Source organism: Plasmodium reichenowi, chromosome 13 (genome assembly GCF_001601855.1).
Source record: "Plasmodium reichenowi strain SY57 chromosome 13, whole genome shotgun sequence".
NCBI lineage: Eukaryota > Apicomplexa > Aconoidasida > Haemosporida > Plasmodiidae > Plasmodium > Plasmodium reichenowi.
Genome location: NC_033658.1, coordinates 1,948,867 through 1,966,508, shown reverse-complemented (window position 1 = coordinate 1,966,508; position 17,642 = coordinate 1,948,867). Strand labels below are relative to the sequence as shown.

Sequence of the window (17,642 nt, the reverse complement as noted above, 5' to 3'; positions counted from 1 at the left end):
TTTAATTTTTTTTTTTTTTTTTTTTTTTTTTTTTTTTTTTTTTTTTTCTTATTACTCATTCTTTATGATATACATCAGGGCGTCGTTATATTTAAACTTTTTAATCATAAGATTTACGTTATTATCAGTATAAACAAATTTTTCATCCTATAGAAAGATATAAAATTAAAAAGAAGATGTTGTATATATTACACAAATATATGCTCATATTTATAATTTTTTATTCAATTATTTACCTCATAATATATTTTATTAAGTTTACTCTTCTTTTTATTCTTGTGTAGTTTCTCTTTTTTATGATATAATTCAATAGACCATGTACCATCACTAAAAAGATAGATGGATAGATAAATAAATAAATAAATAAATAAATATATATATATATATATATATATATATATATATGTACTATAATTTATCATTCAATGTTTTTTAAGTTTTTAAAATTTACATCTCTCCAAGGGCTATAATATCATTATAAATTTCAAAAGACTTGGGGTGATTGCTATAATTAACAATACATACGATTTTAATTTCCTACAAAAATGAAGAAGACATACACGTCAAGGTCAATACACATATATACATATATATATATATATATATATATATATATATATATATATGTCATTGCTTTATTTTTTTTTTTTTACCTCCGTGTTTTTGTAAAAGGGGTCTATAAAATATATGGACATATCTAAACTTGATGCGACAATATATTTTTTAAAACTATTAATATAAAAGATCGTTTTTGTTGAAATAACAATGTCTTTAATATATTTAAAATTTGTTATTGAATAAAATTTTATAACATTTCGAACTGATAAAATTAAATATTCCTTTTCAAAAATATAAATACATTCAATAGGTTCTTGTATTTCTAATTTATCTGTATGTTTCTTTTTAATAATATCATAGAAATATATCAATCCATCATAACTTGAACTTATTAAATAATCTGTATCATTATTATTATATAAAAACAGGGATGTTATATTATCCATATGATAATCTATAGTATGTTCACAAATACCTTGCCATATATTCCAAATTTTTATTGTAAAATCACGTGAACATGTATATAAGCTCTGAAAATTATTACTAAAAATTAAATCATTAATTGATGATTTATGTCCCTTAAAAGTTTTTATTCTATCATAACAAAACATACCAATCAATTCAATTTCTCCATTTTCCATACCTACTCCTAACATTTTTTCATCTCGAAATTTTAATTTACTTACATTTTCTCTACACTGATATTTTTTATCTAACTGTTCGCCTTTCAAATTGATAAAAATTATCTACAAAAGGTAAAAAGGAAAAATGAAATATAAAAATATAAAAATAAAAAAATATATAAACAAAAATTTGTTTACATCATCAAAATGATGTAAATTAATAATATATATATATAATAATATATGCATTATTTTTTTTTTTTTTTTTTCCTTATTTGCTATTTATTACTGTATTATTGTAAGCAAGGGCTATATATGTACTGCATATACTTATAGACTTAATACTTGCTTTCTCCTTTCCATTTTTCAATACATTAAATTCAAATGAATAATCATTATTCACCTTGATCAGCTTATTCTTTTTTCTTATTAATTCAACTGGTGGAAAAAACGACATTTTTTTTTCTTCACTTTTGTAATAAAATATATAATATTTGAAATTAAAAAAAAAAAAAAAAACTTTTTACTTTTTTCTTCTCTTCTTTTCTACATTCAAAAAAGTATCCTTTTATATGTATTTCTATATATATTCATTTTTTCTTATAATTTATTAGAAAGGAAATATAAACATAAACATAAATATAAATAAATAAATATATATATATATATATATATATATATATATATATATTATATATTATTGTTGTTTTTATTATATATATTTAAAAAAAAAAAAAGAAAAAAAAAAAGGGATTGTAGATTTATATTATTTTTTGTATAAGCGATTTGTCATTTTATAAATAAAAAATTAAAATCATAAATAAATAAATAAATATATATATATATTATGTATTTTCAATAAAAAGGATTTTTACATATATATTTCTTTTTCTTTTATTCACGTTGTATTAAATTTAAATACATATAATAATATACATCTAATTTATTTATTTTTTATTTATTTATTATTTATTTTTTTTTTTTTCCAATGAGCCAACGTATATAAATAAATATGTTAATATATAAATATATTTATATAGAAAGAAAAAATATATTGATAATATAAAATAAATTATTTATACATATATATATATATATATATATATATATATATATATATTATATATATAAATTTTATCCTTAATAATATATGAATTGAGTAGCACTTCATAATAATATTATATAGCGGCCTGCTACGTTGCCTACATAAATTAATAATAATATTATATATATATATATATATATATAATTATATATACATTATTTTCATTATATCTAAAATTTTTGTTTTATAATATACATATTTTTTATATATTTTATGTTTGCTTCTCTTTGAAATGCAGTTTGTTGCATTTTTTTCATTTTATGTTTTTTATTATATGTATATAAAAAAAAATATTAAATAATGAATTTCTTTTTATTTTTCCATATACTAATAATATTATTAATTATTATCATTATTTATTATATTTTTTTTTTTTATATATTCATATAGGATGTTAGTTTTTACACATATTAATAAATAAATATATATATATATATATATATTAATTTAATACATATTGACAAAGCTCTATATATATAAAAAAAATAATATCAATTAGAAAAATATATATATTTGCTGAAAGTTCATTTAGCAAAAAAAAAAAAAATTAAGATTATATAATATATTAATTCAAAGATATATAATATAATAATTATTGGTTAAATTGTCATGATGAAATATTATAGAGTGTTATAGGAGTAAAAAAAGAATGATTTAAAGAGTGTTATATATAAATATATAATATAATATTATATATATGTTTAATTGTATATATATTAATTCATTTATTTATTCATTTTACTTTTTTTTTTTTTTTTTTTTATTATTTTTTTTTATTTTTTTTTATTTTATTTTATTTTTTTTTTGTTGTTGTTGTTTTTTATTTTTTTTTGAAATATGCGCAGTTTTTATAATAAATGTTTTACGAATAAATTAATATCTGCACATTCATTATTTTGTCAACATGTATCAACTTTAAAAAATAATAAAAAAGAATGTTTTGAAGATATAAAGAGAAGTAATAGAATAAGCGATGAATTCTATTCATCACTTCTATACGACTCTTATATAGAAAATTTAAAAAGTACAAAGGAATATGTATATTTTATATATTTGCAAGATATATATTATAACATAAATATTTTTAAGAACAAAGGAAGGTTAAATATTTCAAATAATGGTTTATGCTATGATAAATTAAAAGATAATAATAATAATAATAATAATAATAATAATATTATTAATAGTAATAATTTTAGTAATTATTATAATGCTTATGCTAAAAAGAAAAGTTTTTATCATTCCTTTATTGACCTTAATGAAGCAAAAGAAATAAGAAAAAAAAAAAAAACAAATGAAAAAAGTGAAAAAAACATTGTACAATATTTGTTATGTAATATCAATCCAAATGAAAATTATAATATACAAAATATATATAACCATAATTTGAATAATAATGTAAGTATAGAAATACATAAAAAAAATGATAGTGTAATGTATCATTATAATAATAATAATAATAATGAGAAAAAGACAAAGACGTCTAAGATGACAACGGATATTAAGTTGAAACAGATCAATAATGTGTACAAAAAGTATGTTCCTTACAAGAACAAAATAATAACACTAGGATATCCTAATAAATATTACCCTACCATATACAGATATTTTAGTTCACATATAAATAAGAAAGAAGACCCAGAAGAAAATGAAAAAAATAAAAATATACATATAAATATAAATATAAATAATGTTGATAATAGGTTTAAGGAAGATTTTATGTATGATAGTGTATATAAGAATGATTCAGATAAACATAAGAAGAATACAAATAATAATTTTGGTGATGAATTTGAAAAATTAAAAGTTAAAGAATTAGACAAAATATTAAACAAACTGGAAATGTTATATGATAATAAAAATAATAAAATGAATATAAATGTTAAAATTTTAGGATATATATTTAAAAATTTTTTATTAAAAAATAAAGAATTGAAAAGAAAAATATTTTGTTCCTTATTCTTTTTATTATGCTCCAAAATGGCTATAATATATACCCCCATATTATTATCCACATTTATAGAAAATGTAAATTTACAAAAAAGTTTAGGTAATAGTATAGATATATATAGTACTAATAAAAGTAGTGTATTATTATTATGTGCTTATGTCTTTTCTCGAGTATTATCATCTACTATGAATGAATTAAGAAATAGTGTTTTTAGTAATATTAGTCAAAAAATTTCTACATTTGTAAGCAAATTATTTTTTTATAAAATACATAATTTAAATTTAACATATATCTTATCAAAAAAAAATGGAGAATTATCATTTATTTTTAATAGAGGATGTAAAAGTATAACAAATTTATTAAATGTTATGGTATTTCAAATAATACCTATAATTATAGAATTTATTCTTTATCTATATATATTAACGTATAAAATACATTATACTGTTTCACTTGTTACATGTTTTAATATGTTTCTTTATGTACTCTTCACTACATTGATTACTAAAAGGAGAACTATTATTAGAAAACATATGAATAAAGCTGAGCAAAATACATTCAATATATTTTTAGATTCTATACAAAATGTCGAACAAGTAAAATATTATACAAATGAAATACATGAATTAAAAAAATTTATAAAAGAACAAAAAAAATATGAAAAAGAAGCTATCAATGTTCAAAAATCTTTGTCTTTCTTAAATTTTGGACAACAAATTATTTTAAATACAAACCTGTTTCTATGTATGTATCTAACCTATCTAAATATTGCAAATGATATTTTCCCATTTAGTTATTTAATATTAGTAAATACTTTATTATTTCAGCTAGCCATGCCATTAAATATGTTCGGAACAATATATAGGGAAACCAAGTTAAGTTTAGTAGATATTGAATCTATGATAAAAATATTAGTAAAGAAAATTAAATCACCTGATTATGGAAATCAAATGCTAATAAAAAATGGAAATATTAAATTTGAAAAGGTTTATTTTAAGTATCCTTTAAATGAAGATATAAATGGATTAGAGCAAAATTATCAAGCTAAAGAAAAGGATCCTAACATAATAAATAACATCAATAATATTAATAGTATTAATAATAATAATAATAATAATAATAATATATATGCGTTTGAAAATAATGTGAAAAATATCTCAAGTAATAACATTATAACATCTTCTATTAATAAATTAAAAAAATGGTATTTAGATAAAGTAAAGGATAATAAAAAAAATGTACAGTATAATTATAATGACGTTAAAAAAACAAATCCAAATATTACCGAAAATTTAAACAAAGAAATAAAAGAAAATATAAATACACATTTAAAAAATCATAATATTATTAATAATTCTCCTAATTCTAATAATAATTTTTTATTTCAAAATTTTACATGTAATATTGAAAATGGAGAAAAGGTTGCTATCATAGGGAAAAGTGGTTCAGGAAAAAGTAGTTTGATAAAATTATTATTAAAATTTTATGAAGTAAATAGTGGTAATATATATATTGATAATAAAAATATTGATGATATTGATCTTTACACTTTAAGAAAAAATATAAGTGTCGTACCACAAGATACTATATTATTTAATAATACTATTTCATATAATATAAAATATGGAAATTTTCAATGTACAGATAAAGAAATGATTCAAGCTTCTATTAAAGCAGAATTACATGATAAAATTATTAAAATGGAAAATAAATATGACACTATTGTAGGAGAAAGAGGTACAAAGCTGTCCATCGGAGAAAAACAAAGAATATGTATAGCAAGGTGCTTTTTAAAAGATTCAAAAATTATCGTCCTAGATGAACATGCAAGTAATTTAGATAATGAAAATAAAAAAGCTATAGAAAAGGCTCTAACCAAATTATGTATGGGGAAAACAACATTTATTATTACACATGTAATGGAAAACTTAAAACATATGGATAAAATTATATTTTTCTGTGGAAAAAATATATATGTGGGAAGCCACAAAGATCTGATGGACGATAATCACTTCTATAGAGAATATTACGACTCAAAGAATAATAAAATGTTATGATCAGCCATGTACAAAAAAATATATGTATATATATATATATATATATATGTATATGAATTTATTTTATTTATTTTTTTTTTTTTTTCCTTTTTTTTGAATTTGTCTTATTGTATATTCTAATTTTTTTGTCACAATTCTTATAAATATCATTTGATAAATTTTTTAATTTTTTAAACATTTGATTTGTCTTATTTTATTTTGCATAATATATTCTTCCTTAATTAACGTTTCTATATAATATTTATAAATAAAATATGCATACATATACATATGTATATATATATATATATATATATTATTATAATTAATTATGAATTTTAAAAATAGTATTTTATGTATCATGTTTAATTCAAAAATTATATACATACATATATATAATTTTATGTTATAAATTTATATGTTTTGATATTTTTTAAAAACTAAGCGTAACTACATAAAAACAAATTATTAAAATGTAAATGATATATATATATTATATGTGTGAGGGTATATATTTAATTCATTTGCTACAAATATAACAAAAAAAAAAAAAAAAATTAAAAAAATTAAAAAAATTAAAAAAATTAAAAAAATATATATTGATGGCCATGCTTAAAATTATAATTATTTATGTTATCTAATATATGTTCTTTTCCTTTTCATTTTATTATTATTTTCTTATTTTTTTTTTTTAATTCGTGTATAATGTACACATCATTTCAATTTTTTTGTAAAATTCAATTTACCGAATTTTTTATGATAGGGCATTATAGACGGTCTTGACATAACATCAACATTTTTTAAAGTATACAAATTGAATTCGATATTTTCAAAAGAATAAAAAGTAATATATCCCATTCCTTGAATATGTATGTCATAACTACTATTTTTAATATCTACAGCTTGATTATTTATATTAAAATAATATTTTTTAAAGTTATTAATCTCATCAAATCTTTGTTCTGTAAATGGTGGATAAAGAAAGCCAGTTTTTATTTTTTGTTTGATAAACATAGATGGATCTTTTGAGAAATTTTTTCTTTTAATTATTGGTATTTTTTCAGATAAAAAAAAAGACATAATTGAATAATATTTTTTAATATTTAATATATGAATATATAGAAGACCTCCAATAAAAATATAATCATTTTCATTGATATATATAGATGTGATTTTATTTTTTAATTTATTACATACAACATATTTTAATTCTTCAAAATTTAAATATGATAAAATTGAATTATTAGATATAATTCCTGGTGTATCATTAATTGTTATATTTTTATTTAATTTTATTTTAATGTTTTTTAATGTTGTACCTGGTATTATACTATGACTAATTAAAAAATTTTTCTTTTCTTTATTCTTAATGTTTTTAAGTAAATAATTTATTAATGAAGATTTACCACTATTTGCATTTCCAACAATATAAATATTTACATTTTTTGAATAATAATTTTTGGAATCATTATCATTATAATTATTCTCATCCAGTTGTTCATTTAAAAAATTATTTTTATTATCATTTGAGAATAGCTCTTTTCTATATCTAATTAAATCATGATCATTAAAATCATCTATTTTATTATTAGTATGATTATTTTTATCATCACATTTTATATCATCATTATTAGAATTAATATTTAACAAATTTTCCAAAAGAAATGTTTTACTTTTTTTTTTTTTTTTTTTTTTTTTTTCTTGTTTATCATTTCCACATTGTAATGAATCCATATCTTCATCCTCTTCTGTATCTTCTTCTTGATCATCCAAATTTTGTTTATTTTTTTTTTTAGTATTTCGAAGTATATTTTTGCTCCTCATAAAAACAGTATAAATTAATTTTTTTACATTATATCCCGTTTTTGCACTCACAAGGAAAATATTTTTAAATAATACATTGATTTTATTACTTTTTAAAAAATTATAAATATAATTTTTCACTGTAAATTCTTTATAATTTGATAACAAATCAATTTTATTTACACAAAAATAAAAACCTTCCAATTTACTTTTATCATTATGTAACTTTTTATAAAGATTAAATAATTTTTTCAAATTTGAATAAACATACAAATCTAAGACATCAACAATATATATAATAAAACATTTCTTTTTAAATATATTTATAACATACTTTTCAAAATCTTGTACATTTATTTCATTATTATTAGTATAATTAATAATTAAATTATTAGTTATTTTATTTTTATGTTTTAAATCAAAACACCGTTTACATATATATTGTTTTTGATCCATAATATCTTCATCCTTCTCATTTGTATTTATATTATTTTGAACTTTTAAAAAATCATTATCATTATCAATATTATTATTATTATTATTATTAACATTATGATTTTCATTTTGATCCTCATCATACTGTATCTTCTTATTATCATCTTCAGACATCTTTTTAACATTTATTTCTTTTAATTTATTTAATTCATTTATAGTATCATTTTTAAATATTATATTAATATCTGATATATTAGTATTTGTTTTTTTTTCTTCATAAATTTCACTTAATATATTTTTTTTATCTAAATCCTCATCTTTATTTATGATTTTTTCATATATATCGTTTTTTAAAAATCCAAATTTATTCATATCCTTTGATTGAAATATAGCACCACATCCTACACAAACATTTTTGTTTAATTTTATTTCAACATTCATATTTTTAAAAAATGTGCTAATTTTTTCTTTTTCATTATTCAATTTTTCTAATTCCTTATTTTTTTTTTCTTCATTCTCTTTTATTATATCATAATTATCTTTATTTTGTAGTAACGTTGTTAATTGTTTCTCAATTTTTTCCTCATCAATTTGTTCAAGAAGATTATTTTGTTCATCCATATTATTATTATGATAATAATTATTATTATCATCATCATCATCATCATTATCATTATCATCATCATTATCATCATCATCATTTTGGTTCCTTTTTTTTTTTTTTTTATCCTTCGATTTATTTTTCAAATCATTTTTTATATTACTATATGCATCTTCATAACTTAATACATGAACATTTTGTTTTATATTATTATTCATATTTGTCAAACTTAAAATATTATTCATATACTTTTGTTTCTCGAGCATTTTTTGCAAATAAGGATTATTACTACTTTTTGTTCTTTCAGATGTTAAATTGTTATTATTTGTAGAACCATTAGGTTTATTCATTTTACTCTTTTCATAGTGATTAATTTGATTTGAAGGATCCTGTTTTGTATTTGTGTTTTCTATTTCTTCTTCATTAAAATTATCATAATTATGATGTCCTAATATATTATCTATGTGTTCAAAATTTTCGATTTCTTCGTCAAATTCCTCATTTGATACAAAATCATAAGTAGTAGATATATTATTATTTCCATTAATAGTTTGATAATATTTGGATTTCTCCTTTTTATTTATAGTTTCATATTTTTTTTTGTTTTTAGCATATAAAAAAAATGAATATCTTCCAACCGGGGTCTCTGAATTATTATAATTACAATCATGATAATATTTAATAATATTATTATTATTATTATTATTATTATTATTTTTGTTTATTTTAAATAGATTTGATTTAAAATTTTTTATAAATCCATATTTATTTTGTAATATTTTTATTTTTGTATTAACCAAAGGAGCCGATGTTGGACATGAATAATATAATTTAAAATGTGTTTTTTTATTTTTTTCCATACTATTATTTTGTTCTGGATATAATGAGATATATTTCTTTTGTACTTTACATTTATATAAAATTTCTGTTATATTTATAAATTCATCATTTGTGTTATATATATAATTTTTTATAAAATATTCTGGAGTTACAAAATTAAGGTCTTTTTCATTTATGTTCTTTAAAAAATTTTGTATATATTCACTAAGATTACATTTATATATATTAAAAACATTTTTTAGTTCATCATAATTATTTATTTCTTTTCTATTATTAATAAATATTTTTAAATTTAATGATATATAATCATTCTCAAAGAATGTAGAATCAAATAGATTATTTTTATGTTTGGACAAATTATTATTATATGTATCACTATCTATTATTATATCGTCATTATGATTATAGTTTAAATTTACAAAGAAATTATGTGCACATAATATATTTTCATTTTGATTATCTACATAATTATTTGTATTCATTGATTTATTTATATCTTCTTTTTTTATATGTTCTATATGAACCTTTTTTAATTCATAAAAATGCAAGTCATCTCCCCATATGATAAAATAAATATATAATAACATATGTAGCATTTCATCATTCAAATTATGGAAATTTATTTTGTTATTAATATCTTTAATTAATTTTTGTTTTTCATAAAATCGTTTTTTATATGGTAAACAAGATATTACATTTAAATTTATATTTTTTTTTATAATATTTTCAAATATACTTATAATATCTTTATTAAATACATGATTTAACTTGATATCTTTAATAAGGCATTCTTCAATATTATCCTCTACAAATTCGTTCTTCAATAAATCATATGCTACAACTCCAACATCTGTACGAAATTCTATGTTGTATTTATTATCATAAATAAAATTTAATAATATAATATGATTTTGATTATCATGACAAGATTCAATTTTTTTATCATCATCATGTGTAGTACAACACTCATTTTTTTCTTCATTCATTTTTTCTTCATTCATTTTTTCTTCATACATTTTTTCTTCATTCATTTTTTCTTCATTCATTTTTTCTTCCTTATTTTCCATTTGTATATTACAACCTTTAATTAGGCCATAGGAAAGACCACTTAAAAATTTTTTTTCTTGTTCATGATTTTTTTTTTTATCTTCATTATTTTTGGAAAAGTTTCTATCTTCCTCTATATTCTTCACATGAATTTTATTAATATAACTGTTCTCTTCCTCGTGATTATTATTCTGTTGTGTCTTTCGATTCATATTATGATTATTTGGATTGTTATTATCCTTATTATGCTGATCATTAGAATGATCATTGTAATAATTAGCATGCTTCCTATGTTTATTACTATTACTATTATTGGTGTCATCCTTATCAATATTATTATAATTATTATTATTATTATTAACATTATTTTCATTATCATCACCATTATTGTTATAATAATCACCATCATTGTCATTATCTTCACCATTATTATTATTATCATCACCATCATTGTCATTATCTTCACCATTATTATTATTATCATCACCATTATTATTATTATCATCACCATTATTATTATTATCATCACCATTATTATTATTATCATCACCATCATTGTCAATATCCATGTTGACCCTATCTAATGCTTTTGTTCCCTTTTTTTTTTTTTTACGCATAAACTTCTTTTCGCTCGTCATCTCTTGCTCCGACTCATACTTTTCATCATCATACAAAATATTATCAAGATCATTAATATTTTTCTCCTCTTCTAACGACACATATTTATCCAAATAATCATTAAATGTATTCATATTTCTAACATTAATTTTTTTTTCATTTAATTTCTTTTCTTGATCATCAACAAATTGTTGTAGTTGCATGACATTATCTCTTTCTTGTGTCTTATCAAATAAAGCTGTATGCAACACATCAAATATTTTATTAATATTTATATTATTTTTTACAAAAACTTTTTCATATGTATTTTTTCCAAAAAATAAATCAATATATATTTTAATTTCATTCATTTCTAAGGTATTAAATTCGAGTTTTTGAATATACATATCTAATAATTCATTTTCTTCTTTTGTGTTTTTATTATTAATATCAATATTTATTTCTTTCGTTTCTTCAAACATTTCTATTTTATCATTTGCAGCTATCCTTTCTTCATTAAATAAAGAATTATTAATTGTTGGATCCTCATTTTTTTTCATATGTATGTTGTCATTATAATCATCAATTTTTTTATTACCTCCTCCTTTAATTTCTCCATATAATGATGTATATGTTTTATTCATTTTTTTTTTTTTTTTTTGTTTTTTTAATTCTTCATTTACGTCATATTCAAAATTTACCATTTTTAAAACATTCATAACACTATAATCAAAAGTATAAGTGAAATCTTCAGTTTTCTTTTCTTCTTTTAATTTTAAAAATTCTATTACAATATTTGTACATATACAAGCTAAGATGGATATTAATTCGCTTTTCTTTAATTTATCATCTTCATTAAATGATTCTTTGAACATCTTATCAAACTTACTATAAAGAATTGGTTCTTTCTCTTTTCTTCTCTTCTTTAATTTTTTATCATATTGTCTAAATTCATTATTGTTTAGGAGATAACACCTTGTAAACCTATTAACATTTCCTTTTTCTCTTTCATCATTTTGTTCTTTTTTATATATTCTCTGGTTTCTCAATTTCCATCTTTTATTAGCTTTGTCATATATAACACACCTCCTATTATAATCGTATAAGGGAATTGTGTCATAATTAACAAAAAATAAATTATCCAAATATTTTTTTCTGAGAATATAAGAGTTACATTTAGTGTATATCAAAATGTATATGGACCAAGCATATATGAATTTCATAAACATTTTATATTTAAAACAAAAAGAAAAACAAAAAAAAAAAAAAAAAAAAGGAAAAATTAATATAAATATATTATTTATGTCATAACATGATTAAATAAAAGGATATGAAATAATAATTTATTCAGAGCTTGTTCTAAAAAAAAAAAAAAAATGAAAAAAAAAATGAAAATTTAAATAAGGAAACACATACCTTATCAGGATTATATATATATTATATATATATACTATATTATATCAATATATTATATATTTTACAAAATTGAAAGAAAATTTAAAAAAACAGGAACATCAATTAATGCATATATATATATATATATATATATATATTATTTATTTTATTTTATTTTATTTTATTTTACTTTATTTATTTATTTATTTATTTATTATTATTTTATTTTATTTTTTTTTTTTTTTTTTTGTTCATTATCAAAAGGCTCCTTATTATATATTACTTATTTATTATATCCTTTTTCATATATATAATGAAAAATAATTATAAAATAAATAAATAAATAATAATAAAATGAAGCAGAAAAAAAAAAAAAATACTACTCAAGAAAAAAAAAACAAAGAAGAAGAAGAACAAGAACAAAATGATAGGGCAGAAAATAAAATCGTAGAAATTAAAAACAAAGAAGATGATGAAATAATAACAGAAATAAATAAATATAACAAACAAAAAATAAACATGATTGAACAAAATAAGGATGACGCAAAAAAAAACTTAAGTAATTTATTGAGCTTATATAATTCTAGCGAAGATGAAGCAGAGGAACAATTAAATAATGAATATAATGATCAAAAGGAAAAAGGAAAGAGAAATTCAAAAAATAATCAACAGGATGGTCAAATATGTGACGATAAAATATGTGACGATAAAATATGTGACGATAAAATATGTGACGATAAAATATGTGATGATAAAATATGTGACGATAAAATATGTGACGATAAAATATGTGATGATAAAATATGTGACGATAAAATATGTGATGATAAAATATGTGACGATAAAATATGTGATGATAAAATATGTGATGATAAAATATGTGATGATAAAATATGTGATGATAAAATATGTGATGATAAAATATGTGATGATAAAATAGGTGATGATAAAATATGTGATGATAAAATATGTGATGATAATAATAATAAAGATACATATCAACATAATGAATCAACCACCATTATAAAAAACAATAAGAATATAAAAGATAAACAAATTGGTTGTAAACAAAATACATCTTATAATATATCTACAACAAATAATATAAATAATGAGATTCCTAAATATCCGCAGAAACAATACAATCATATATATACCAACCAATCTAATATTAGTCATAGTATGCATAATACTTATTACCCACAAAATGCATATCAAAATGAGAACTATTATTATCAATATTTAAATTACCCTCATGTGGCTAATTTTAATATGATGATGAATACTACAAATCCTGTATTATATAATAATACAAATAATACAAATAATAACAATAATAATAATAATAATATATATATAAATAATAAATCAAAAAAAAACAATTTTAATAATTTAGGGTTTTCTAAAAATAAAGAAATGAATATAGATATTAATCAAATACCTGTTGTTGACCAGAGAGAAATTTTGAGAGAATGGAAACCAAATATAATAAAAGAAGAAAAGAAAAGTCAAAAATATACAATTAAAACAAAGGTATATAATCCGGTTAATAATACTTTTGATAAAGCCATAATTCATGGAAAAAATCAAAAAAGAAAACATCAAATTAATTGGCTAGCCAAGGAAGCAGTCGAAAAGGAATATGAAATTTTGCAAAAGACAAACAATAATAAAAGAAGAACTACTAGTGATAAATATGGATGGTAAAAAAAAAAAAAAAAAGGAAAAAGAAAAAAAAGGAGACATTTTTTGTCTAATTAAAAGTAAACATATTATATATAATATTAATTTTTAGAAATGGACAAAATAAAACAATTTAAAGTTTAAAAGTTTTGAAAACATAATAAAATAAAATAAAAAGATATACGAATAAATTTATATATACATACACGTATTGGATAATTCTTATTAACCATAATTTAATTATATTATTTCTTAATAATGTAATATATATATATATATATAATTTTTTTATTTAATTGTTTCCTTACACAATTAATGACAATAATAATACTACAAATCTTTAAATTGTCCATACGTATATTATGGGTGTTATATTTTATAATATATACCAAAAGATTTATCTATAACAAGAATATATTTTAAAAATATCCTATGCAAGGATATATGTATTGGATATTTTAATTATGAACAAAAAAACGTTTCTACATAATATTGGTGTATCCTAATAATTTATATATATTCAAATTATTTTCTCATCAGTAATTAAAATTCTCTTCACTTTTTATTTGTCATTATATTTAAAAAAAAAAAAAAATTTATATAATATTTTTAAAATAATTCCTTTACACATTTCTGATACTTAAAAATTAAAACGTGCAGTATTATTATATTATACTTTTATATATGTTCATCATTATGTTTACATTATTTATTTATTTATTTATTTTTGTGTATTTGTGTATTTTAGCTAGTATGCTAATCATAACCATAACCATCATCGTTATTATTATTATAATTATTATTATCATCATTATTATCATCATTATTATAATTATTATTATCATCATTATTATCATCATTATTATCATCATTATCATAATCACCATTATTATCATCATTATCATAATCACCATTATTATTTTTTTTATCGTTCTTTATATTTGCCTCATTTTGAAGTGAAAATTTTCCATCATTTGATACTTTTTGTAATAATTTTTTATAAAATTTTATAATTTCATCCGATTCAAACAAAATAATATTATTTACTTCTAATGCAGGTACTTGAACCTTTTTTCCTTTTCTTTTTAATTCTTCATAGAATATACTTCGTTCCAAAGAATTTTCTTTATTTATATTCTTTAATAAAACAACAATAGGTTTGGTAAATTTACCAAAATCTTCTATTTTATTATTTTCTTTAAACTTTATAATTTCAACATTATCATTATTTTCTAACATAGATGTAACTTTAGAACAATATTGACAAATACTACTGTGATAAAGATATGTTATATATTGTTTAGAATCTTGTGTGTCCATTTTATTTGATAATTCTTTATTATTCTTTTCAATATATTGAGATTTCATTTGGTTCCTTCCAAACAAATATCGTCCTTCTCCTCTCTTGGGAAATCCTATGAAAGAAAAAGCTAAAGCGATGAAAAGTACTTTCATTATATTCGTATACTCAAAAAAAAAAAAAAAAAAATATATACATATATATATATATATATATATATATATATGACAAGGGAACAAAATAACAAATATATATTATATATATTATATATATTATATATATTTAAGAAAGCATAAAAATTTATTTCTTGTAAAAAGAAAAATCCATAAAGAATAATAATATTTATATATATTCAACAAAGGTTATAAAACGTTAAAGATAAGATATTATACACATAAATATCTACAGGTAACATATATTAAATTTTTAAATATATATATATATATATATATATATATATATATATATATATATAGTCTTAATATTTTTTATACCATTATTCCTTTCTTTTACACAAAGGGCACAAATCGAATATAAAACAAAAAGGATGCTGTAAAGTAAAAGTTTCATCTCTGAAACTTCTGTATCAAGAAACAAAAAAAANAAAAAAAAAAAAAAAAAAAAAAAAAAAAAAAAAAAAAAAAAGAAGCAACTTTTAAAAATATATATATATTTAAGTGAAAAAATATAAATTAAATTATTTAATCTATATTTATATCTAAATTGAAAAATTAACATGCACTATGAAAAATTTACGTGTTCAAAATAAAATAATAGAAATATTTTTTAAAAAGGTTATAAAAAAAAAAAATATTTATACATTTATAATATATTATATATTAATAATATATTATTATTTTTTCAGCTTTAAAAAAACATCTTTCTATTTAAATATTATATATATTATATATATTATAATATATATATATATATATATATATATATATATATATATATAATAATATATTTTTTTAGCTTTATATCTTATATTTAATTTTTTTCACAAAAATATATAATATTATTTTAAATACTATATTATATATATATATATATCTCCCTTTTTAATTTATATTTCAAAAAATAATATGTTCTTATTATTTTGTCGATTTTTTTAACTTTCTCGTAAAAATGTAAACAAGTAAATTTTTTTTATTTTTTTTTTTTAATATTAATTATCTTCATATTATAAACTATCACATAATATAATATATTATATATATATATATTATATTTTATGTAAAAAAAATAGGTATATTATAATGTGATCTTTTATTTATATATATTATAAATCATACTTTATATTCTATTGCATGCGTGTATATTTTATTATATTTTACTTCTATATTTTTGGAATTATCATTATGTTCTAATATATATAATATATATTATTTATTTATTTGTTATTTACTTATTAGTTTTTAAGAGAAATTATAGCTTTCTTTTAAATACTAATCTTTATCAACATTTTAAGAAATTCACCTTAAATAAAAATGTATTTCATATATATATATATATATATATATATATATATATTTTTTTTTTTTTTTTTTTTTTTTTTTTTTTTTTTTTTTTTTTTTTTTTTTTTTTTTTTTTTTTTTTTTAAAAAATTTTTTTTTTTTTTTTTTTTTTTTTTTAAAATATAAAAAAAAAAAATTATTTAAAAAAAAA

The 17,642-nt window shown here is 17.9% G+C and overlaps 5 protein-coding genes across 6 annotated transcripts in view; 2 read left to right on the top strand and 3 right to left on the bottom strand.

Moving 5' to 3' along the window:
* PRSY57_1351200 (hypothetical protein) overlaps positions 1-1,638 on the bottom strand; it is a gene marked incomplete at both ends in the record, with an annotated part of 2,798 nt that extends 1,160 nt beyond the window's left edge. The window contains 5 exons of the mRNA XM_020115214.1: positions 56-147; positions 237-327; positions 452-537; positions 654-1,304; positions 1,471-1,638. Coding sequence (XP_019970137.1) covers positions 56-147; positions 237-327; positions 452-537; positions 654-1,304; positions 1,471-1,638 — 1,088 coding nt within the window. The remainder of the gene's footprint in view (positions 1-55; positions 148-236; positions 328-451; positions 538-653; positions 1,305-1,470) is intronic.
* A 1,485-nt stretch (positions 1,639-3,123) lies between these two features.
* Positions 3,124-6,294, top strand: PRSY57_1351100 (ABC transporter, (heavy metal transporter family), putative; the record flags this gene model as incomplete). Its single annotated transcript, XM_012909434.2, has 1 exon — positions 3,124-6,294. The coding sequence occupies one exon, from the start codon at positions 3,124-3,126 to the stop codon at positions 6,292-6,294; it is 3,171 nt and encodes a 1,056-aa protein (XP_012764888.2).
* A 693-nt stretch (positions 6,295-6,987) lies between these two features.
* Positions 6,988-12,825, bottom strand: PRSY57_1351000 (hypothetical protein; the record flags this gene model as incomplete). Its single annotated transcript, XM_012909433.2, has 1 exon — positions 6,988-12,825. One exon carries the CDS (start codon positions 12,823-12,825, stop codon positions 6,988-6,990), a length of 5,838 nt encoding a protein of 1,945 aa, XP_012764887.2.
* Positions 12,826-13,345: 520 nt separating this feature from the next.
* Positions 13,346-14,698, top strand: PRSY57_1350900 (hypothetical protein; the record flags this gene model as incomplete). Its single annotated transcript, XM_012909432.2, has 1 exon — positions 13,346-14,698. The coding sequence occupies one exon, from the start codon at positions 13,346-13,348 to the stop codon at positions 14,696-14,698; it is 1,353 nt and encodes a 450-aa protein (XP_012764886.2).
* Positions 14,699-15,430: 732 nt separating this feature from the next.
* On the bottom strand, positions 15,431-16,544 carry PRSY57_1350800 (hypothetical protein; the record flags this gene model as incomplete). Of its 2 annotated transcripts, none has more annotated exons than XM_020115213.1 (2): positions 15,431-16,104; positions 16,469-16,544. In XM_020115213.1, the coding sequence occupies 2 exons, from the start codon at positions 16,542-16,544 to the stop codon at positions 15,431-15,433; spliced, it is 750 nt and encodes a 249-aa protein (XP_019970136.1). The 2 variants fall into 2 exon arrangements, with proteins under 2 accessions (XP_019970136.1, XP_012764885.2); XM_012909431.2 differs by having other exon boundaries at positions 15,431-16,089.
* Between the last annotated feature and the right edge of the window lie 1,098 nt (positions 16,545-17,642).